The sequence below is a fragment of the Phlebotomus argentipes genome, unplaced genomic scaffold, assembly GCF_947086385.1.
Source record: "Phlebotomus argentipes unplaced genomic scaffold, Phlebotomus argentipes genome assembly contig_42, whole genome shotgun sequence".
Lineage (NCBI taxonomy): Eukaryota > Metazoa > Arthropoda > Insecta > Diptera > Psychodidae > Phlebotomus > Phlebotomus argentipes.
In genome coordinates, this window is record NW_026776171.1 from 1,746,092 (window position 1) to 1,771,474 (window position 25,383).

At 39.9% G+C, this 25,383-nt stretch overlaps 1 protein-coding gene across 3 annotated transcripts in view; it reads right to left on the reverse strand.

The window, feature by feature from the left end:
• Window positions 1–25,383, reverse strand: part of LOC132257126 (alpha-2C adrenergic receptor-like) — a 32,258-nt gene that overhangs the window by 1,579 nt on the left and 5,296 nt on the right. Inside the window, exons 1-4 of one of the 3 annotated variants that reach the window (XM_059753900.1) lie at window positions 22,381–22,529; window positions 14,880–15,616; window positions 14,208–14,373; window positions 10–165 (exon numbers count right to left, since the gene is read on the reverse strand). In XM_059753900.1, the coding sequence (XP_059609883.1) occupies window positions 10–165; window positions 14,208–14,373; window positions 14,880–15,343 (786 nt within the window). In that variant the 5' untranslated portion in view covers window positions 15,344–15,616; window positions 22,381–22,529. Of the gene's footprint in view, window positions 1–9; window positions 166–14,207; window positions 14,374–14,879; window positions 15,617–22,286; window positions 22,530–25,383 lie in introns of those variants that run through there. The other 2 variants (XM_059753898.1, XM_059753899.1) reach the window with 2 other exon arrangements.

Sequence of the window (25,383 nt, forward strand, 5' to 3'; positions counted from 1 at the left end):
CTCAAATACTTGTTCATCAGAATTGCGCGACGGCTTCTTGATGCCGCGTCGCGCTCGCCTCTTGGCCGCATAGTAGATCCTGATGTACACGAACACCATGATGCAGCTGGGGATGTAGAAGGAGCCGAGCGCCGAGTACAGGACATAACCGACGTCTTGGCTGAGCTGGAATGCCAGAGAGAAAGAGAGACGAATTACTAAAACTCCCAGTTTGGCATTTAGCTCCCCTTTCCGGAAGGGGTTGACGCTCCGCGGGGTGGAATATGACATAGAAACAGAGGAACAGTGGGGGGTGAAAGGCATGCAAATTATATGCGCTGGAGTGCCACAATATTATAGGATGCGTTTGAATATTCATGAGGTTTGCTATTTTGCAAAAAGCCACACAGAAATGGTGAATTAACTTGTATGGCTTTGGTTTTGCATCAACAAAAAGCGCCCAATGCATTTTCATGTGATGCCAAAAGGGATAAAATTCTACGCTCTTGCAAGATTAATTTTCCCACCCAAAACTATGCAACACAACACAATATTTCATACTTGAGAGGCTTTGGCGATGAAAAACAACTTTCCAATGAATCATGTTTGATTATAACCTCATATATATATTTAGTGTAATGCAATTTAACACCCTGTTTGCCAACGTGGATTCGCATTCGACCAGAAGCCCTTGAATCAATATATGGAAATGCTGAAGGTCCATTGCATCCATTAATCCTACTTAACAAGGTATAAATTCTATGCCCACAACACAATCTCTTATCCGAAGCGTAAGTCGAAGAGTCGCTCGAACACTTGCAAATTAATTTTATGTCACATGCCATAAATAGTGATTTCCTCTTGCATCTTATTGATCCTTTTGCTGCGCACTCAAATGTCAGGGGCAAATTTCCACCTTCGGAGGAAGTCAAGGGGGAGATAATGTGACACAATTTGTGTGCAAAACACTTAATCATCTCTTAATCAGTGAGTCTGTCGAGTTTCCACTTGATATTTCACTAATAATCAATCTTTAATCACTTTTGAACATCTTTATGAACATAACCTCAAAAAAAACATTAAGAAATCATTAAAAAATTCTTTTAAAACAGTTTGAGAACAAGGTTAGAAACATTTTTCTTTATTTATTGAACTAATAGACTCAAAATTGCTGATTTACGATCTCAAAATTACAAGAAAATGTACCAAAATGCTTTATTTTGAGGTTATGTTAGCCCATTTCCATTATTTCTCAACTCTAAAGGTTCAGTAAAGTGATCTAGTCTAGAATTAAGGCTATAGAATCGTTAGAATGCTATTTTATCACCAAGTTCGACTTCAATTGGTTACATAACCTAGAAAATCATGAGTATAAATTGTTCATAAGTGAAGAATTACAGGAAATCCTGAACAAGTTCGCTAATATGATGAGAAATGAGGGAGAGTGTGAGCAATATCTCCCCCTTGGAGGAAGTGACAGTGGTTGATTTACTGAATTACTCAACTTGCCAAATATTGAAGTTCAGTGACCGGAAAGTGGAGTGCAAAAGAGTCCGGCACTCACCAAATTATTCCTCATCGTCGAATTCAATTTTTGCCAGACAAACACCCCTGCCGCCCCCTTCGGCTTAGCCCCACGTGAGCCGACGGGGGTGGGGGCGAAGTGTGCGGAGCTCAAACAAGGAGCCTGTCAATTAGACCGTCTCTCCCACTTGATCTTTTCCTCCTCTCGACGCTCAAGTCAACCCTGACCTATGCACTTGAAACATAATTTATCGCCACAGCCCAGAAGCATCGGGGGAATCAGGTGAAGGCGCATCGCAATCTCAATAAGGGCTAAAAATATTTCACCCTCGCGTGTGACGTCGGAGTGTCGAATTTTCCAAGCGAATCTCCCGATTTCTCCCAGTCAATTAAATTAAAGATTAAAGAATCCAGCCTGGAAATAGAACCGGAGATGCGATGCTGTGTGGAAAAATCGATGCCCCGACAAGAGCCAAAGTGCGATGATTCATCACCCGAGGGAATAATGGAATAATGTTACAACATTCCCATCTCGCTCCACACTCGCCTAATGGGGCGTCGGGGTGCACTTGAAACTCCTTCCCGACCCAGGGCGATTGGATTCTAGGGCAAGGAGGAGATTTCCACACAAATCACAACACAGTTTTGAATTTTTTCACAACGATTGAACGAAAAATGATTGTTTTTCACATTTATTCTAGGTTATGTGAAGGAATTAGGGAGAAAATTATTGATTCTGCAGTCTAAATAAGGAAATCTGATGAAGAGATCAAAATATTTCAATTTTAAACTGTGTTAAATACACTAAGAGTGATCATAACCTCAAAAATATTGTTTCAGGTCCAAAAATTGTCTATTTTAAAGGTGTTTGATTGATTTCTTACTCTAAAATAGCAAATTTCACGACCAGTTTCTCCTTTAAAAGCTTCTGAACAGAAATCTTTTAGATATTTCAGGATAATTTTGAGGTTATGTGCCAAAATGCATCCAAAATAGCGATAGAAAATTGAATCTCATCAAAATATCCACTGAAATCTTCAAATATCTCATAAATTCTGTTTTTCTGTAAGTTTTAAGTTTTCGAATTTGAGGTTATGTCAAAGAAATACGAATAAAATAAGGAAAACATGTGTTTTAAGCACTGCCTATAGGAAGAATTGAGAATTTCAGATATTGTGGAAGTGTGATTGAAAAGTGAGCAGTTTTAGGGCACATTATCTCCCCCTTGGAGTAGCCGAGATGAGCCATGTGTGCGCTCAGGCGGAGCTTTTTCACTTTAGAGATAAATCTGCTGTCGAGATCATTGGAGAACCTTCGCAGCATTTCCCGCCAGATTCGCATCAATTAGACACTTTATCCACATTTCCACAACACGCCCGCCTTCCCCTACACTCCCGCACATTCATCACCTAAAGGCAACCCTCAAAGTTGGATTTTCAGTGATTTTCATGAATTGGAAATGTAATCCGACCAATTTTTCAATTTCTATCCATTGGATTTTATTGGCTCATACTGAAAATTTTCCCACACGCACATTTAATTATCCACAAAGACTCCCATTGCGTCAATGCCTGATCCAATATCGCCCTTCGGCGGCAGCAAGGATCGCCCCCTTTTCCCCTTCTTCAAATCCCCGGCGCTCTTGTGACGAAATCAACATCGAAATATTGAGGTAAAGTGGTTTTCTAAAATACATAAAGTCATTTATTATTACTTAGATTGGCGTCTGTGGAGCTCACGTCTTTCTCTCTCTTTCTCTTGAGGAGACGCGCTGATGGCGTTGTGGAGAAGAAGAAAAAAAAGGCGGAGAAAACATCGAATATCGAGCAGAATGGCGAAATCCCACACAAGAGATTTTCCCTGGGTATCTCGCCGTGGAACAATATAATCTTTTTATCGTCTTCTTCTGGGCCACTCCTGCGACTTCCTGCCACCTTTGCGTGGAGAGTATGTCGGAAGGGAGAGAAGAAAAAACGTGACACCGCAATAAAATATGAATATATTACCGGAGCTGTTAAATTATTATCAACCACGCTTTACCCTTTTCATACATGTATGAATTTTTGTGCCAGCGTCGAGGGTTAGTCGTTTGGGGGTTCGAATCCTTTGAATAAATTTCCCTCTTGGCTTTTTTCCTCCATCGTTTTCCGCGCGCGCGAAAAGTGATATTGAACGCCAAAGACTCGCGTGACGCTGCAACAGAGTTGCAAAAATGGCTGATTTTTATAGATTCAATCAAGATTTATCAAAATGTTTCATTGCATCGTCCTTTTTTCACCTTACAACTGAAATGCTAAGATTGCTAAATTGATTTTATCAATATTTATTGAAATTTTTTACTAAAATATGGCAAATTTAATTGAAAAACTGAAAATATTATTTTTCAAAGTCGACTTTAAGTAGTTTTCGAGTGCATTTTATTCAAATAAGATCGAAAAAATCAACTTTTCATACTTTACATTAATTTTTGTTTAAAGTTTTTGAGTGAAAAATTGAAAAATATGATAAATATTTATGAAAATTCATTATAAATCTTAAAATATCTTAGCAAAATTCTGAAAATCAAGAATTAATATGTTTATAATATAAAATACAAATTTTCTATTTATCCATCGATTTTCAACTCAAATATTTATTAATTTTTACACGACATTTATATGAAATTTAACTCAATTTGTTATGAAATCTCATGATTTGATGGTGGTTTGGAAGTTTAGAAATTTCATCTCAATTATTTATCAAGAAAATGCCACTTTTGCATCAACTCAGACGTGTGTTAACCCCACCTGATCCACGTGTTGGGGCCACGATGGCCCGAATGTAGGTGGAAAAGGATGAAAAATCTTATTGAGTGGTTGTGGTGAAAGTTGTAAAGACTCTTGGATAAGCGTCGTACAAAATAGGTGAATTTCAATGAGGGAGTAAATGAAATTTAATGATTGATGGCAAATTGAACATGAGATATTGAGTTGCCAGAAGCCATGAAATTGGTCAATGATGAAGTTTTTCCCCTGCTTTTCTTCTGCTCACAAAATCACTGAGGACACATCGAATGGCTGGGGAAAAATGGATTGATCCGAACTCTACATAAATTCACTTCCTTTGCGTCGCAAACATGCTTTGCCATCAAGGGTTTTTTTTGCCCCCGTGAAGTATGAGGAAGAAAGTGGCGAAAAAAGGTGTCTGGAAAATTGTGTTGTAGTCACAAAAAGGGTGGCCGATTGTACCTGAAGAGGGGGCGGGATTGTGAAATATCTGTATAAAAATTGAAAACAAGTAATAAGCTCTTTAGGCAACTTTATTGCCCTCTCATCTATTCACTCCGTGTTCTTCCCCACACTTTTCCCGGGGGGTGAAATCACAATTTTCGCATTAGCACTCGAATATTCATCGCTCTGGGCAGCGTTGTGGTGGCTGAAAGGAATTTTTTAATTTGCACAAAAGCTCCACAGGAAAGCTCCGTGGTCACCGGATATATTGGAAAAGTGTCTCTCTGCGGAGACATGACATGTAATTTGTGTCTTTTGGCGCTGTGTAAAATTGCAGTATTCACGACACGTTCACACATTTTGACACCTTTGGCGGTGTGGGGAAAAAGATGAAGTCTTGGCGCTTTTCGGCAATATTTCACCCCAACCAACACCGGAATGGCATTCATCAATTATAAATCTCATTGTGGATTTGTCGCTGGAGAATTCTCATTTCGGATTGACAAAGTAATTTATTGTTTGGAGACCAAAAGTGGCGAATGTAATTAAAATTCCCATCGCGACCTCCGCAATTTCCATCCATTGCTGGATTCACTTCATTAAGTTCCGCCACGAAAGTTCTCGCCTATTCTCAATCCTCTGACTCTCCAAGACACTTCACTTCCCCATAAGAAAGGCCAATAGAAGCGCATTGTCGACATTCACAAGTCTACGCAACTTTCTTACTTCAATTCATAAGAATTAAGAATTGTTCATGCAATTTTTCGCTTTTTGTAGCTTTTATTAGAGAAAAAGTCATTTCTTTGAGGCTTCTTTTAAGCGTACTTTTGGGGCGAAATATTCCTTTTGCCGCCCAGTTTCTGGCCGTTTAATCGAATATTTACGGTTTTACGCAAGGTTTTGCGATAAAAACTCGAATCTTTAATAATGCTGACGAAAATCTGTAGTAGAAAATAGAGAAAAACCGTAAAGTGTTTAAATATTCTTCTTAAACTTAACCTCAAATTCCATTTTCTGCCCATAAAAGACATTTTTCTCACGAAATCTTTTAATTTCTGCATTTAAATACAGATTTTTATTCTCTGTTTCTTAAAGTATGTATTGAATATAATTCCTTTTCCAAGTCTTCTCCCTAAAATCTATATTAGCAACCCCTTGAATCTCAAGGCTCTTTTAAGAGCTTTAGTGGATGAGAAATATGTAGTTCCATAGAATAAATATCTTTGGATGTAATTTCCAATAAATAGGATGAAATTGTTGAAAAAGTCGAAGAATTTCCGGAAAAATATTACTTAAAAACATCATTCATATCACAATATTGACAGCTTCTTTGAAATATGTTATGAAAGTAAAGTTGTAACGACTTTTCAGTTTACCGTCTGCAATGCGACATGATATGGTAAATATGTTTACAGATTTAGGCTATAATAATATGAATTTTATGCTGTGCTGAGAGAATCCAAAACATTCAAGTCTGTCAGTTGTGCGACTGTGGAAACATGGAATCTTTGTGGATTAACAAACCGCAAAATAATATTTATGAAGCAAGTGAAAACCATCTGAAAACCATTTCAATTGCGTCCCTCAATGTAATTGCACTTGAGTAATCAACATGCAAAGCGGAGATTTGTATAATATTCTCCACAATCAGTGGGAAATTCATTGTTTGCAAAATGGCAAAAGGAAGCATCTCTGGGGCTTTTCTTCTTCTTCTCTCTCCATCTGAAAATGTGTATTTGTGTTGGTGGCAATTTGTGGCGTGCAATTTTCCTCTGCATCCACACAAAACCATCATTCAAATACCCAAGAATAGCCCCAGCATAACCAAGAGCAAAACACATCCACCAGAACACATCTCTTCACTGTAATTACATTCTAATTGTCAGTGGCCCCTCTTGGTGCTCCCATTGTTTACCATAAACACTCAAATGATGGCTCGATTTGAGGCACATTGTTCGATGGCGAGCCAAATATCCCATTTGAATTTGCGATCACGATGAAAATCATTCCTCAAATGCCGCCCATTCGCAATGTGTGTGTGCCACATTTTGCCGTGTCAGTGTGAAATGCTTTGATCATCATTGCAGAAACTTTATCCACATCAACACTTAATCAAGTGGAAATTGGGGAAGGAGAAGTGAAGGGTGGGAAATATGATATAGATCCAGAATCACACCAATTAGTCACAATCTAGCTGTTGACTCTTCATCTATTTTCCATTCAACTGCCTTTAATCTAATTTTAAGCGTGTGAGAAAGATTTGATCACAGAGAAAGGCATCAAATTGACACGATGAATGCGGTTTCACGCTGTGATTTCTGCAAAAGGGGAAATATATAATCGGAAATATGACGAATTATTGCCAATCTTCCTTCTCGCAATCATCTCTTCACTGCATGATGGAATATTGAACTTCAACAGCAGCAAGAAGATGATAAAGAAATCCCAGCAATTTCTCCCTCTCTTTTTCACCCTCAATGAAAGAACTCTTTTTGTGCATTGTTCGCTTTCCATTGGGGAATTTGGTATGAATTTTTGAATGAGCAACAATTGCAGTTTCTCATTTAGCTGGCCATTCTTCACCCTCAAATGCTCCACTCAAGAGGATTTCCAATTGAAGCTATAATATTCCAGAGGAATACATATTATTTCAGATAAAATTTACATAAAAAGGTCTCCGCACTCTTGGCATCTTGCGATGTCTTGTGAACTTTTCCTCCTCCACCCCCAAATGGAAGGTCGATGGAGAGTGGAAAATTAAATGACATAAAATCAAAATGACATTCATACATTCTGTGGGGCAATAACGCATAAAATACAAAGCTCGGGGGTAATGTGGAATTGCATGAGAAAGGGATGATTCCAAGTGGGGACAGTGGAGAGAAGATATTGAATTTCGATTTTGTATCCACCACGGAATTTTCACAATAAGCATTTCGGGGGGTGGCGAGGGGGTGGCAAAAGAGATGATCTCGGAGACGATGCTCCTCGACGAAACAATTCCACACAACCCAGAGAATCGTTCATAATGTGCATGTGAGTGAACCCAAATGGCACTGAAAGGGTGGGGGGTTGAAGGTATGTTGGGGGGAGTTTTATGTATGAAAGACCGTGACCCTCTGCACAGCATCAAACGTGAAATCATTTCGTCTCTCTGCCAAGCCAGACGTGGAAGCCGTTGCTTCGCCACGAGGCGCCACGGATCTCAAGGTGGATTTAATCCCCTTTCGCATCGGCAAAGCCGATACGCGGATGTATATTTTGGAGATTAGCTCTTCGTATCCTCGAGGGAAATTCTGGAGATACAAATCTGCGGCGCGAGATTTAGCTTTAGCTGTCTGAGATGGTTTTGAAAACCATCAAAGTCTCAGACCTCTGAGAAAGTGATCCGCCAGACATGTGTCAAAACCAAGAGGGGAATAATGTGATTCTCTAGCGTTTCTTTAAATCTTCCAGAATTTAAAAAGATAAGAAATTGTAGTAAAAATGTTATTTTATTAGTCTGAAAACTAAATAACCAACTATGATTAGGAAATTTCAAAAGGTCTCAACTGATAATTTTGAAAAAGACTGCTTTTTACCTGTTTTTCTTGGGATTGTTCCGATCATAACCTCAAAAACAGGCTTTTAAAAATAATTCAAATAATTTAAAATATGGAAATTGTGTATTTTCAACCGGTGAAATTCTCTTTACAGCTCAAAATTAAGGTTTTTTCTTAAATCTGAATGACAATTTTGAGGTTATGTTGTATTTTCGTAACATTGAAACCTTGAATTCGCGATCTTTATTGTTTGAAAATGCTGAATTCTACCAATAAATAAGATTGTTTCCATTTTGATTGTGATAATTGATATTTTTGAAGGTTATTTTCGTTCTAAGTCTTGCTTTAAATTAATCACATAACCTAGAAAGTTACTTTGATGCATTTTTCAAAGTTTAATTGAGAAACTTCCACTTCTTAAGCACTTCAGCTTAGCTGTGCACCACTTGTGACTGTAATATCTCCCCCTTGGTGGAAATCCAGCGCCGCAGCGACTCACATCTGTTCTCATCCGAATCCACCTTCGAGAAGCTCCAAAGTTGTGGAATACCATCCACTTGATGGAATTCAGCACCGCAACTTTTCCTTATATCAGCCCTCATCCCCATTCTGTCGTTTGCACCCAACCTTTCTCCAGGCAGAGAGTCTCCACCCCCTCCCGATTCCGCCGCCGCCCCATCGCAACCGGAGCACAAGAGAGCAGAGTATATCAAATGACATTGAACTTGACTACATCGTCAGTGGCGTATTGTGTAATAAAATTGATCTTATAATCATAAAGAGATTCCCTTTCAGCGTGCGCGACAAAAGGAGCGGGAAATCCGAAAGAGAAGGGACCAATTAGCGTGAAAAAGGGGGTGGCAAGGTATGCGCGATGTGGAAAACATTTCGACTGCGTGTCCCAACGCGATTACCATTAAAGTTTTCATGTAGTACAAAAGTAATTATGGCAAATTACATTATTTCATTTATGACGAAAAGGACCCCCCATTGTACCACATATGCTGCTCAGTTTCTGGCCCCGGCCAACAATTTCCCTTTTCACAACAATTTCGCAGATTTGAAGCGGATACGACTGAGAATATATATGGCAAATATCCATTAATAGGCAATTGCCGGAGATTATGTTGCCCTATAATTCAATTCCTTCTGTGGGGAAAAGCGGTTCATTATCCCCATTCGGCCAGCAAGCAGGGAAGCGCATTAAAATGTTTTATACCGTCTCTATGTTTCACCCCCTCAGACACACCCCAAAAATTCTGATTACGCAAACATCAAATGCAGAAGACGACTTTCTGGTGACCCACGAAGAATTATGCACGCATCGCAAATAAACCATCCAATTACCAAACACACACACACGTTCTCATTATCCTCAGAGCTCCTTTTTTTAATTTGCCACAGACTCCTTGTTGCGCCCATAATTAATGTGGGGGTTTTCAGGAAAATTACAAGTGACCCTGCCGCAATTTATTCATAGTGATTCACCAGAGGGATGCTTTGGGATTATGTCGCACATATGAGAGCGAAGGGATTTTAGTTCACTGTGAAAGCTTTTGATCCTTTGCAGATTTCATGGGTAACAATTGCACACAACCTCCTCTCACGCTCGTGTTGGTCACAAGAGTGTCGCATGTTCGGCTCCTGCGACAGGATGTTTCTGGAAAATTTCAAATTTCAAATAATCCTCGCACGAGTTGCCCGTGAAAAGGCGACGAGGGTGTGATTTTGAAAGGATTGCCACACAGTATTCATCCCTTGTGGCATCTCCATATTGAAAAGGTGAATTCTACCACACACTTGAAAATTATCCTTACAATTCGACGGGTGAATTAAAAACTATGAAAAGTCGATTTATCATAGTTTTCGTCATTTATTAAAAGGGTTTTTATTTTGAAATCTGTTTCTTATGAGACCATAGTCAAAAATTTTATTAATTTAAAAAAACACAAATGGAAAAAATGTTATGTTTTACGAGTGAAAAGTCGAATATTCAATAATTGTTCTAAGGAAAATGAATAAAAATTGCAGTCAAACGCATAAAACGCCTTTTCAGACAATAATTTAGGTCTTTAGAATTATCCTAAAATGTTTCTTAGACTTTGAATGAATATTTCTCAGATCTTTAAAAAAAATTTATTTAAAAACTGTAAAGAAAAGTTCAAGTAAAATATGAAAAGTTGATTTTTAGGACTTGTTTATAATAAAATCGGCTCAAAGACTATTTAAAATCAAATTTCTATGATTTTTCCCATATTTTAGTCAAACATTTCAATAAAATCAACTAAAATATTTACAAAATAATAAAAACAGAGCAATATTTGCACTTTAACGAACGATTTGAATGCGTTTTCAGGGTTTTGAAGTAAATTTGACAAATTTCTTAACTGTATTAACGCTAAATTTTCAACTCGCTCTGCTGAAAAATTGCGATTTAAGCTTTTCATAGTTTCCGATTTATCCGTGGAATTGCATTTTGCATTCAGAAGTCAAACTCTGTGCTAAATTATACATTGACACTGATGGAATTGAATTATTAGAAGATAAAGCAATAAAAGAAATCCAGGATCTTGCTTTCTCGGAGGCAATAAAAAGTAATGCTTGAGAATCACGTGAATTTTACTGGCCCATAAAGATTTATTGGAAAACAAAAAAGGGAAAATTACACCAGCTTTCCCGAGACATTCAAGAAACAATTCATGTGTCAATAATTATGTCTCTAAGGGTGTTTATTGAATTGGGTGCAATTTGAGTAATAGTTTCATAATTACAAATCTTCATATCTTCTTTCATTGCTTTTCCAACTGTGCGGAAATTATATATGAAATCAAGTCTTGTATTTGTCGCGCGAAAGCCATAGGAAATGGCATTTTCTTTTGCCAGCGAACGCGCGTGAAAAATGTCTCCCCAACGTTCTTTTTTCACCCCCAGAGCAAGCGAACAAGGGAGAGAATGGGAGATAAGCGAATAAAAATTCTTTGACATACTCTCACTTTGATGCCTTTGAGTATATATGGTTTTTGGGGTGGGTGGGAGGGTGTGTGCGTTGGGAAAAAAATGTGCCAGTGTTACATAAATTGCGCGAATGGGGTGGGAAACGTGGAATTCATATAATAAAAGGTGAAATTCTCATTTGAAAGGGGTGGTGCTAATAGGAATTCTCAACAAATAAAAATTTATTTCATCATTCTGCTCATTTCCCTCAGCATTCACCCCCTCCCCAGGGGGATGCGAATGTGAGAGGTGAATATTTAATACATTCGTCGAGGCGCCCCGGAGCGTGGCTGGGATTTCCCCAGCAAATTAAGATAGAGAGACGCCGAGATGAGAGGGAAAAAAAAAGTTGGGAAACAAATTAATTTCCCTCCATCTACAAAAATCTCAGGCTGTTCAATTGAAATTCGCTCAAGTCAAATTTATAGATGTTGAAGACTTTTTTTTTCTCTTCCTCCGATGGATTCTTGGCAGAGGCCAACAGATCTCTTCTTTGCACCCAATATTTACATGATGGAAGAGAGTGAGAACGAATGCCGGCCTTTTATTGCTCCCCCAATAAATTGTTATATGACTTTGGCGCAAGCAAATTGCTTACGAATTGGCCGTCTTGCAGCCGAACTTTCTCAGCGCGCGCTTTAAGCTCAAACACAATTTTGCAGAATCCTGCAAAAATTTTTACCCCCAAAAAAATGGCAAAGAACAGCACATTCCAAGGGGGAGATAATATGGTCAGAAGTGATGTAAAAGATAAGTAGAAGTTTGTGGAATGTTTTACTCTCGCAAATTAATTTTAAATCACGTCATTTGAGACTAAATAACATTTTAAAATAGAAATTCTTGTGCTTAAACTGGAAGAATTTAGACTTTATTAGTAGAATTGTGTGTTTTTTCTCAATGAAAATTGGGATTCTGGAAGAACAATGCTAAAGTCAAGCATAACATCAATTTTTCACTCAAAAGGAGCAATTTTGAGTTAGAAATATTCTAGCAAATATCATTGAAGGAATATTTAAGGATTATCACTGATTTTTGCCTCTTTAACATAACCTAGAGTTTAAAATTGAAATTCTTGCAATGGAAACGAAATTATTTTCCATCCAAGAAGAATTAAAGAGAAGTGAAAAAAGGTCAATTATAAGAAGAAATTCATCAAATATTGTGTAAAAATTTCATAGGACAGTCTGAAAACTAGAGTTTTAAATTTGGCAGTTAGATTTCAGTGAGTTTTCGGTTATTTTTGATCTTGTTTCAAACAATCCATGAAGTCTGAAGTCCCGAGATGTGTTAGGGATTATTATTTCCTTCCTCTTGGCAGAGAAAGTGGCTTGGCATATGAATTGAAGACTCTGTGCAGCGCGCTTCAATTCAAATCGGCCTGAGCAACCCCCGAGAGACGGTGGGAGCTTTTGACGAGGGTGCAGAGCCGAGACGTGTTGGAAATAAAGTTTTTCGGCAGGGAATCTGTGCGGTTCGCCAGCGAGTGGCATTTAGGCACTATCGTGTAGTTGAACATCAAAGACGGTGAGAATCGTGCGTGTTGAAGGCACTGTGATTGCCGCAGAACGCAGAAATCACAATTGCCGCTCCGCCACCCTTAAATCGTCGCCACATGATGAGGTCACATGCGGTTTTTCCAATTTCACGTGTGCTCACCACACACCAAATCCGCCTGTCTTCTGCACACGGCCTCGCAAATTTAGCCCACGAAATGATGGTTTGCATTCTGCAAACTCAAATATATATGATGGGTTTTAGCCCAAATTCTAAGCACCACACAATATAAAACTGCATTTCACGTAGTTGCAGCACATTTTCAATATTTAAGCAGATACTCTGGAGAAACCACATAAAGAATCATGCAAATGGAGAAATATCGAGCTTAAAGCATTTCTCCATTTGATGTATTATGGACCATTATTCAGAGTCTTTAGTTCGAGAGCTATAATGTAAGAGTTTCTCTTGAGAGTATTAAACTCTATTTAAAGTTCTGAAATATACCCGAAATTCACTTTTCTCCCAAAGCTCTTACAATTCCCCAAAAACCAAACCTAATAAATTTCTCCACAATATATATTAAATTAACTTAGCATTTCATAATAGTTGTTGTAAGAGAGTTTCAACAACAACAAATGCAATTATAGTAAAATTGATAGCCTGAACTTTAAAGCTCTGTTGGATTGTCCTGTGAATATGACTTGATGGCGCAATTTCAAGCTTTTCCCTTGGCTTTTCCCCCCCCATCGAAACTGCATGGATAATTCTGAATTGTCCCCTTGTAAAATCAAACACTTGAGACTCTGGGTGGAAATTGGCCACAGATTATGGATATATTTTGGAGGCCAGAGAGGCGGAGAAAGCCGAGTAGAATGTTGTAGAAGGGAAAAGTCCCTTTCGAGTGTCCCTTCAAGTGACACCCTTCGTCTATGGATCCCCAAGAAAACCCTCCCGAAGGTTCAATGATGGCGGAGACACACTCAATTTATACAATTACACTTGTAAGTGGCACTTAAAGTTCATTTTCTGCACTGTGAGCTCAGCGTGCGAGAGCTTTTCCCGAAGAAAAGCTCAGGGACTTCTTGTGGAATTGTCTCACAGAGTGAGAGAGTGAGAGAGAGAGAGTGTGTGTAATTTATATAATTGCTTACGTGTCTCCGTGTCAGTGTGTGACCTCTGTGGCCACCGTCGAACATTTTCAATTGTGCCGCCCCTTTGGGAAAAACTACCCCCAGCGCCAGCGGGGGGTGGGAGTGTGGCCGCTGCTGTACATGGTGCGAATAACAGTGACTTTTGGGCATTAAAGCTCTATATGTTTGTCCATAAATCTATAAAAGCTCTCGCACGGCGTCGAGCTCTCTCTCTCCGTGGGAGTCTTCACACGCACAGTATCTCAACGTCATCTCCATTAGATCAATTTGCTTTATTGCTCGCCACTCACGTGGCAGGCAAAGACTCTCACCTGACATTGAGGCAGGGCTCGACCTTCGGGCCGTTTCGCCTTCCAGCCCAGCAGCGGCGGGATGCAGATGACTCCTGACATTATCCACACGGAGGCGATCATCACGGCCGCCCGGGCCGGCGTGCGCGTCTTCAGATACTCCACGGCCTTCGTGATGCTCCAGTATCTGAGGATCAATTAATTTGCCATGAAAGTTCTTGCAAATTATCAAGTTTCCTGTGAATTTTCCAGGAATGAAACCTCAATTTAATCAAATTTGCATTCTCCATATTTCCCGCAGTTATCAAATTTTGCCCAATTTCAGAAATAACAATTGATTTTCAGTTAGTGTAGCAGAAATTCTTCCAGCATTGCAATGGAAATAAACACTTCCTACGCCGCTGATGTTCTCCTCAATTAATTCCCCCAGTTATTTTCATCTCAAGTGAAAGGTCACGTAAACATTGTGGAGTTTGCTGTTTAAATATTTAACCGCAAATCGACTAGACGACTTCGCGTCTTTCTGCAGACTCTGCGGATAAATCTGGGGATGATGAGTGTGGATGATTAACAGCAATTTTCTCAATCGATAAATGTGTGAAATCATGAAGAAACTTTGAGGAGTGTTTATAATTAAGCACGAGTGAAATTCCGTGAATCTCATTATGGAAAGCGTGTGGGTCGATTGATTACCTGTCGAGGGAGATCAGGCACAGATTCATGATGCTGGCCGTGCACAGGAGGACGTCCATGGCGGAGTGGATGTCGCACCACCAGGCGCCGAAGATCCAGTAGCCCATGAGCTCGTTGGCCAGCGAGAAGGGCATGATGACGAGGCCGAGGAAGAAGTCCGCCACGGCGAGTGACGCGATGAACCAGTTCTGGATGCCCTTCAGCGATTTCTCCGTGGCAATGGCGATGATCACCAGCATGTTGCCCACCACGATGATCACCATGAGGATGGTGACCACGATGGAGGCGATCACGATGTGCGCGAGGCTGTATTTGCTGGGCAGCACGGCGAAGAAGGTGGCGTTGCCGCTGATATTGGCGCTGCTGGTGGCGAGAGCGGCGTACAGAATGGTCGACGATGACGCATTGACCATCGACAGGAAGTCATCCGCCATTGTCAGATTCACCTGATGCAGCAGCTCCATTGTCACCACACTCACGCACTTGCGCGCCGAAAAATGTACTCGTGTCCGATTGATTGCACCTACGGCAGCACGCGTGTGCCGTCAGAAGCCCGCATTTCCCATCGCTTTGCCTCACATTCCACCGCACTGGGATCATGTATTGTCCACACATTGTTTACAATCATCATAAAAGCTCGTTTGCTGTATTCTACTCATTCACCACAGCGTCCAGATTTCTGCTCACAAGGGAGTTGCGGCTTGTCGTCCACTTCTGCCCACTCACACCCAATTTACCTGCAATTACACGAGAAAAACACGCCCAGAGTCAGTGGAAATAATCCAGGAGAGTCAATTCCAATTGCCATACAAGGAATTATGCTTGTTCACAAGCTTTTCCCGCCATTAAATTTACACAATTTAACAACAAAAAAAGCATCTCTGTCGGGCAAACCAAGGGGAAGATAACAAACCAAGAAGTGGTGTACGGTTTACGGAAGTGGAAGTGACTCAAAAAGTGACAATATTAAAACTAATCATCCTGATTCTTTGAATTTCTAGTCATTTTCTAGGTTATGTAGCGAATCAAGGACAGATTTAGGGAAGAATTCGCATTCTAGCACATCAATTAGCATGAATTAAGCAATAAAGAGAGCTATTCGGAATATTTGATGCCAAGAAACACCGCAAATCCCTATAAAATTGAACATAACCTCACAAAGATACATTTGAAGTCGGAAAATGTTTGTTCAGAAGACTTTCTGAACCATTTTGACTCTAAATCAATTCATTTGTAAATCATAACAGCTGAATTTGTGACCCAGAAAGCTCCCAAACGGAGTCTTTGAAGATTTCTCAGTGGAATTTTGAGGTTATGGTTGGAAAAGACACTCAGAAAAGCATATTTTAGAGGGTTTTCCAGGAAATATCTGTTGGCAATTTAAGAGATTTATGAGAATTTGAGAATAAGCGTGAAAATAGTCTAAGAATTTTGTGTTCAACGTCATGAATGGTGTACAAATCGAAGGCAAATCATCTTCCCCTTGAGGCAAACAAATCCTCCTTTCATCGAATTCATCCACGACTCTGTATTAAAATAGTGAGCTGACTCTGCGGGAGGGCGCGAAAACAACTGTGAGCTTTCATCAGTGGCTTTCTGGCGAAAATTCCGGATATTTCTGTATTTCACTCAATTTATGAGCCCCTTTTTTTCCTTCCCACAGAGCGCCGAGAGTGAGAAAAAAAAACGCCACCCATTCTCTCCGGCCCAACTCGGAATTTATTGATCAACAAAGCTGTACTCCAATAAAAACGTCATCAATTTCCATATCGAGCCCCCTCGAAAGCTCATTTTGAGCGCGGATTTGTGTGTGTGCGCGCGAGAGCGGCTTTTTGCGGCACTCGCGAGGCAATTAAGTGCTTTTCACATGCCTGGCAGAAGAAAAAATTGTTCAATTACCACTCATTATCCCAATTATCTGCAAATTTAATCAGTACTTATTGGGCGGCGAGCGCGCAAATTGGATTCATGCCAGGCCGAAGGAGTAGCATAACTATTATTTAGTATTGATTGGACAAGCAGATGGGCGGACTTTTGAGCTTTATAAGCTTTAATTGAGATGAAAATGGAAGCTTGCAAGGATGAAGTCAAAGAGTCAAATGGACTGTTTGAATCTGCAAAAATATTAGCGGCTTATTTGTGATACAATTTGTGCTATTTATTTACACATTTTGATGGCTAAAAATGGCACAGAGTGGAGGAAATTGTTTGTCTGGCACATGAAAATCTCAATATCAAACGTGTAAATATTGACAAATTTCAACTTGAGGAGATGTATTTTTTCAGCCTCAGCGTATTTGTGCACCCCCGTATTTGGAGGGTTGATTTCAGGCCATAAATTTAAATTTTAATAACAGCTAAATTACCCCAAAGTACACGATGAAGAGCCCGCAAGTCACTTTATCTCGCACGCCCACACATATCGCCGCGCGCGATGTCGGCGAGAGAGTCTTGGGTGCAAATTAGTCTTTCACTGCACGTTAATAACCAGGTTGGATGCAAGTGAGAAGGCGGCGTGAAGGAGAGAGAGAGCGAAGAACGAGGTAAATACTCGTAAATCGCAATGTGGAACGCCTTCTCGCTTATAATTGCATCCATTTTTTACCACTCATATTGTTATAACTTGTAGTGCAATTTATAGTTGTTTAATTTACTCTCACGCCGCTCAATTTGCTCCATTCGCCGAGCACCTCGTGCGGCTCCTGGGTATCAAATGGAATGCACTCGTTTATCATAAAAATGCACCCGCGATGGAATTCCGCACAGGCGACTATAGCCAAGGTGGAAAGACTCTTTGCGTGCCGTTAATCGATTTGCGCAAATTACATCTGCGAACCTTCGCGGAAAACCACCCCCACAGTGCATCCTCTGGCTGTGCGAGAAGGGTTGAATGTGCCCAGGGGAGAAACACCTCAAGACAACATTCATTCCACTCTGGGCGCTGCATTCCTGAGGGAGATATTTGAGATGAGCAAGTGAAGATGATCTCAACACTGCGAAAAATACGCAAATGAAACTTTCACCTCGTGTCGAAATTCCCAACAACTTTTATCTGCCCTGAAGGTTTTACGAGTTGCTCAAAATTTATTCAACATCAAAGTGTGTTGTGTGTGTGTTTTAACTTCAACCACAAAGATTTGGCAAAAGAAATTTGCATGAGAAATTTTTCTTTAAGATTTCACCTCGTGAGAAAGAGCTTTCAAGTGTCTTAAATCGATGTGCTTAAGAAATTGCCTTTCATTTGAACAACAAGAGGAAAACCACTCGCAATTTGGGATAATTAATTTTGTGATTACTCAATGATTTTCTTGACTTTTTATTTAAATTTGATATTTATATCACTTTGTCAAGAAAGAGTCTTTGTGAAATTCAATTGGAACTTCTTCATGCCTTTCAAGCTTGATCAGCTGATGAGTTGATGATGAAACGGGGCTTTTTCTACGCGAAAAGCTTTCAGAGGAAATTATTAGCGTCCCTCACGCCAACTTTGCTGCCCTCTCGCGGCGAAATGTGGAGAAAATAATCGTGTATTTAAATATCTAGAAAATATTTAAAAATAACCTAATTTATCTAAATATTTTGGCTGAAAATATTCAAATTCTGATTGATTTGATCTTTTTCTCATGCAAAGTCATAAACAATAAAATTAAGTATTTGCTTGAGAGCATTAAGATTTCCTCGAAAATCGCCTTGTTGCTTTGCCCCTTTATCTTATTGGCCATTTGCGATATTAAGTGTGGTTTCAATACACTTTAAGATGGATTTAATACCAGTCAAAGTTCACCCAGCGTGTTATATAATCTGCTGGAAGGAAGTAACAGAGGATCATCTTGACGATATATAATCCATGGCGCACAAGACGGGGCAATGCGCATCCGATTGCCGTCTCTTACCAAAGTCCTCCTTATCGAATTCATCGTGAAGCTTTGAACTTTCCAGCAACTTCACGTGTATTGAACAAGAGACGAGAGATAAAAGCCAAGTGCATTTTATCAATTCAACAAAGCGAGAGAGAGAGAGAGCAGATTGAAGGAGATTAAAGAAATCACCGGTTGCTCAGCGATAGAAGGTGCTTTCTTCCTCTTTTTTTTTCTTCTCATGCCGTCTTGTGTCAATTTACCTTTCGACTTTTGTCGAGTGGATAATTTGGGAGCGAGCAGAGAAAGTCATGAGGATGAACACACAGGCGTAGACGCAGAAATATTAAAGTTTAATGGTGGCCATGGTTTGGGGTGTGGCGGGAAAAAAGTTGGCTGGCATGTCGCTGTTTGTCTTGTAACATGGGTATGGCGGGGGATTATTACTTTTAAAGTATCTGCCGGTCCCGGGTATTGTTTCTACTTAATTATAAATTAGATATGTCGCAGCGGGAAAAGATCCGCACGAGGCGGTGGGACTTCTTCAAAGACGACCAATTTGATTGTGATAGTCTCATATAAATTCAATTAATTCCGGGTCTGTGTGAGGTGAGCACAAGAGCGAGATAATGTGGTTGGAACTGGTGTACAGTTCATTATCAGAATTATAATGAAGTAAAAGTGTTAAAATGATCTTCAATTTTTAACTTTTATATGTTTCTTTAATGTAATAAACGCTTCTTTAAATTATTTCCGGCAATTCTGTAAAGGATAAGGCATAATTTTAGTATTTTTCTAGGTTATGCGGATAATTAAAGTAAAAATGAGTGACTTCCAATCAATTCACGACAAGAATTGAGCTTTTTTAGTATTTACACTTAAAAAATCACACGCGATTATGGCAATTTGGTAGTGGAAAAACCTCTAAAACAGTTTTTAAAATTAAACATAACCTCAAAAACATCTTTCTACAATCAAAAGAATAATTTTTCGGGCCTTTTTCCCCAATTTATGTTTCAAAGGAACAGATTTGAACTAATTATCAAGTTAAAATAATTAGAAAAAGTTAGGAAAAGCCTATTAAAAATTAATTGAGTGGATTCATAACCTCACAATTTGTTGAAAATCCTTTTTCGCTTCACTGAAAGTGTTTTCCCCAACCAAATTTGTTCCTTGAAACCCACAAAGAAGTCAAGAAAGCTAAGAAATGACGGCATGATAGGAAAATGCATCTTTAAGACGCACCCAAATTGCCTGAAGTGTTTGGGATTCTGCACAGTACAGACTCCAGGCAGACTGTCTCTCCCTTGGGCGATACAAGGCGCACGAGGCTCTGAGGCACACCCAAGTCATATACGCATCCCCATGCGGAGCTTTTGGCGGGAGTGAATGACAAAGTGTGAGCACAACCCCTTAATCCTCTGTGCCGTCGCCGGGGAACACGGAACGGGTATGCCAAATTGAATCGAGACGAGACAATTACCTGTCAACACAAATTTTATTACACATTCCTCCCCCCCCGCGCCACCCACTGAGCCATAGACACTCTCACGTGTTTTCGCAGCCCATACAATGGAAATGATATAAAGATGCCGTTTGTGGCTTCTGCTCCCATCGCCTCTCTCTCTCTGTGTAATTTCACCCATATCGCTGACGCAAGTCAGTGCTCAGCAGGTGAGCCTCAGCCTCTGGTTTACACTCCGGGACCTTTCGTCTCCGCAGCGGATGCGAGAGTGGCTCAAGGGGCGAACCACTGGGGAGAAACACTTACCCTCGGGTCATAAAGGAATGTCAATGTTTGATCTGGCGGGTGGGCAGATCGTAAAAGAGCCAGGGGAGCGTGTGTAGTTGCAGGGCGAGAAGTTCCGGTGCTCTTCGGAAGGGCAAAAATGAGAACTTTGACGCCCAACACGTTAAACACTATATATAATATCACTTTGGGTGTTTAAAAAGCTTCTCGTTTGCCAAGAAGCCGGAGTTTATATTTCGAGAATATTTTTCGAGAATTTTGAGTGTATTGATATAACAATGGCATATCTATTATTCAGTAGGCAGAAAATAAGAAGGTTTTGTGCCACAGACAAACTAATTGAAATATATTTCCAAAAATTTCTTACGCTTTCCTTGAACTGTTTTCGGTGAAATTTATGTATCCATTAGTAGAAAAGCGGGTAAAATAAAAATGTCCCGAATGGCGCCATAAATTCGATACCTATTTAACTATAAAATGTCCTCTGTTGTGCGACAATACACTCAGGAAAATTCATTAAAATCCTATCAATGAAAATTTCTGAATTTTCCTCAGTTTTAGAAGGTGTAAGTTTAAGACATTCTATCACATATTTGTCCATATCTTCCAAAGTTACTGTCCGATTGTTAAAAATAAAACAGTTTTGGAAAGCTGACTTCACAGCCTACAACTCTCTAGAACATGACAAGATCGAAAACTAGCAACTAAATTGACTGTTTGACCTTTTTTGTGCAAAAAGTCTTTTTTATTTCATTGTGCAGTAAAAAATTCATAGCTGTGCCATCTTTCGGCGGATTTTCAAAAATAATGGCGCTTTGGAAAGCTGACCTCACAGCCTACAACTCTCTAGAAGATATTATTTTTATCAGGTCACGTCTTCACCTATTTCCGATAAGGTTTTGACGACATTCCTAGATATTTCCTATATTTCCACATTTTTACATATTTTTTGTACGTAAAATGTGAAATACAATTTTTACCAAAATTTAGAAGGTTCTGCGTTCAATTTGAGATCTAGTTTTTGTGGTTTTAGTGGGTTGTTCAAGTGCCTTTCCAATCAATAATATGGATATGCGAGTATGGTTTTTGCCGTGTGTATTTTCACGAGAAGGAAATCTGCCTGAGCCACCCTTGGGGGCACCCGGAGAGACACCCAAGTCGTCAAGTGGCCGAGAGTGTGGGTTGAGACGAAGTCCGAGTGAATAGATGAAACATAAATATTGGATTTCTGCCAAGATACGCGCAGTCTGCGCTTTAGAGGCTAATTTTCTCCCTCCTGAACTCACACCTCATCATCTGACCCACAATCTCCGCCGCTGCAGTTGTCCTTCTGTCGGCGGAATCAAGTTCAAATGCCACACGCCTCGAGAGAGAGATGAGTGACAGTAATCCTTTGGGACTAATTATCCGCTTGCGAGAAGTAATTATCCTGTTTCAGGCGATGCGGAAGGCAGAGTTGGATATTTCCGGATTGAATTGTCGGCGAGAGAGGTATTCTGTGATCAATATTTCATCATATACAAGCGCGAAGCATACATTAGATTATGTAAATTCTCCTATATTGATTCTCGTCACTTCGGATGGCGCTCCTTCGGAGGCACACAATCCATTTAATAATCTGGACGATCTGCGAGCCAGCGTCCAATTTGCTTAATTCGCGCGCCAAGTTCACTTTTCTCGCACGTCAAACGACACCTCGCAATTTCGGCGAGATGAATTATTAAGTCGCGCACTGCCATGCCGAGGAATTCCGCGTTTGGCTGGAGTGGAATTTAATGGACTGTCTCTTTGGGTACTTACACGCGATGCTGCCTCGCGGCGGGGCTCCTCGGGATCAGCGTGGAGAGACATTTGCGTGCTGGAGGAGGGAAATAAGTGACAAAAAAACACACACCGAGTCTCATGTGCGACACCACGTCTCTCCCGTGCTTTCCTGGCCCGTTTCCTCCGCCAACTGCCTGCGTGGGGCGCACTGGGCTGCGACAGTGGGGAAGGGTTGTGTTCGTGGTCTGTATGCAAACTCGCCTGTGACACATTCGAAACGTAACTAAATGGTGAAAAGGCTCGGAGGAAAAGTCGCGTGAGAAAAGCGAGCACAAGATGCCCTTGTGTGTGTTGGTCTGTCGGATGGAAAATTGTGTGCTCTCGGCATTTCCACTACACAGAGAGCGAGCGAGCGAGAGAGTCGTGATTCGCTCTCGCGCGCGCCAATATAGCTGAGAGCAAAGTATGTATTGCTGAATAATATTTGGGAAGTTGGGAAAATACCTACTGGCCTATATATGCTCTATGCCATCCACGGTGAGATGGTACAATTTGCCGATACATGCGCACAAAATCAACCCCTAAAGTCACAATTTATTCTCGCTCTCTCTCCGGCCGCTCTCTCGCAAAGCTCCCCTCAAACTTACCCTCCCATCTCGCCACAGGGGTGGCGAAAGCATTGTAGAAGTATAGACCGACATCACTGAGAGCAATATTCACACCCTCATGCAATTTCTGTCGCTGCAATTGCCAGATCATCTTACAAATGCGCCTAATTGAAGTCAAACGGGAAACTAAAGTTATTGAAAAGAATTATCATAAATTTTACGTGAAATTTAATGACTTTTGGATCATTTTCCACTAAATCTGAAAGTAATTCGAGATTTCAGACTGATATTTTTGGGATTATTCAAAAGAATTTTTTAAATAATAAAATATATGATTATATTCTTCACATAGTGTCGCCAGAGGGCAGCAATTTAAACATTAAAGGCATGTTGGAGTTCCAATTGAATTTCCAGCGAAATTTTTGACTCTTTTTGCTATTGAAATTTAAATTTATTTAAATATTTTGTTAAACAAATTCAATATTTAATTATTTTTTTTAATTCTACTTGGAAATTAATCCTTTTTTGAATATTTTTATTTAAGTTTCAATTATTCGAAAGTAAAAATCAATATTAAAATATTTATTTTAGACCAATATGATTCACCAAAAATCCCCCAGAGGTTGTTTTAATCCTTGTTTTAATGTGGCTCCAATTTCCAAGAAATAAATGCTTTAATTACGGATTTACTAATTCGTTTTTGGCAAATTTGAGTTTGGTTTTAGCGTGAATACGAAATTCACTTTCACATCTTTAAACGTTTAACATTTTTCAGTTTCCAGTGCGCTTTAAAAATATTCTCCAGAGACATTTTTCCTGAGGAAAAAAACAGAGCTTTTTCAGCTCAGTGAAGGATTCTTATCGCGAGATATATAATGTCATGGACAGGGTTGATTTTAGGCATTAGAATTTAAACACGTCTCGTGCCACTCACATTATTTTTTAGGGCGCCCCTCGAGCTGCCACATCACGGATCACGCTGCAAATTCCATCCTCGATGTGGCGGAAAAATTTCCCGAATACTCTGGCAAGAAAGCCATCGAGATCCTTTAGTCACTTGGGCGAGACGTGAAGCTGTGAATCAATTATGGAGACACGCAAAAAGTTGAGAACAATTGCTTGAAATTCCATGGCTGATGCTTAAGGGATTGGAACGACAGTGCGAAGTGGGTCAGGAGATGGAAATTACCATTTGAATTTCCCTCCCCATCGCCACATGTGCACGCGAGCACTCGCATAAAAATGTCTCATGCTAAGCTGCTCGGCGATTTGCATCATTAATTCGACGATAAACGATTGAGCACTGAAATCGATAGTTTTAAACCTCCTCTTTTGGGTGGAAATTCTCTTGGGAGCAACCAAAATTTTCCACTCGCCGCCGAGATTAAGACTTCTGGACGAAGGTCGGCGCTGGACATTGACGAAGGAAGGAAAATATTGCGGGGATTTTGCCAAGACGCTTGAAAATGCTCTGCATATATAATTTTCCGTACTCTCTCTCTCTCTCTGCGAAAACTTGTTGCATAAATTATTGTCTGTGTTTTGGAAAGAAAGCACAATAAATTGTGGAGACTTGCTGTGGAGACGGAAAAGATTTAGAGTTGCGGGAAAAACCTTTTTCTTCCCGTCCAGGATGGCAATATAGCGACTGACACATTTTTGATCGATAGCTGGCGATGTCTTTCAAACCACTTGGGATGTCCCTGTCATTTCCAGGAAGTGATACATTTGAGCTGAAGCTGCTCTCGCAACACTCCATCAAAGGATATTGATAATCTCGGATTGTGTTTGTTGAGAAACACTTTTCGTCACGCTGGCGAATAGAATTGACGAAGTTACTGAGGGTGTTTGATTTCTTCCCAAAATCCATTTCACACCATCAATAGCGCGGCGACGTCTTTAAACATTAATGGCAAAGAGGGAGAGAGAGAAAAGTGAATATTCGCTGTAATCTTGTCTTTCATCACACACATCATAAATTGTGCGCGGCGTCAACCTGAATTTTAACCCACAAAACTTAAAATACATTCCAATCAATTCAACCATTTTCCACCCAAATAAATGGGTCACAGTGCCATTGTCCGGGAAGAGCGTGAATAATAAAACTCTCCTCACTTTCTGCATAACCTCTCAATGTGTCTGTAAATGATTTTCGATCTTTGGCTCTAAAAATACCACCAGTTTCACTATCAAACCATTATCGGGTGTAAATATTTATCCCAACGGGAAACAAACTATCTTAAAACACTAATGAAAGTGCCTAAGGAGAGATTACTTTGGCACGCAATAAGTGGATTTTAATGGAAAATGCGAGTCAAACACTTCTAAATTTGTCTGACATTTTGAGCACTTCAAAATTTTTAAAGATTCAGAGATAAATTCACTTTCAACCTCATTTTTAGATAATTTTACCGAATATAACCTTAAAATACTCGTCATTTTAGCTCAAACATCAGCACAATCTTCCTTCTTATTGACATTTCTATGTCGCGATAAGAAGATGTGCAGAGCCTCCAACGCTTCCA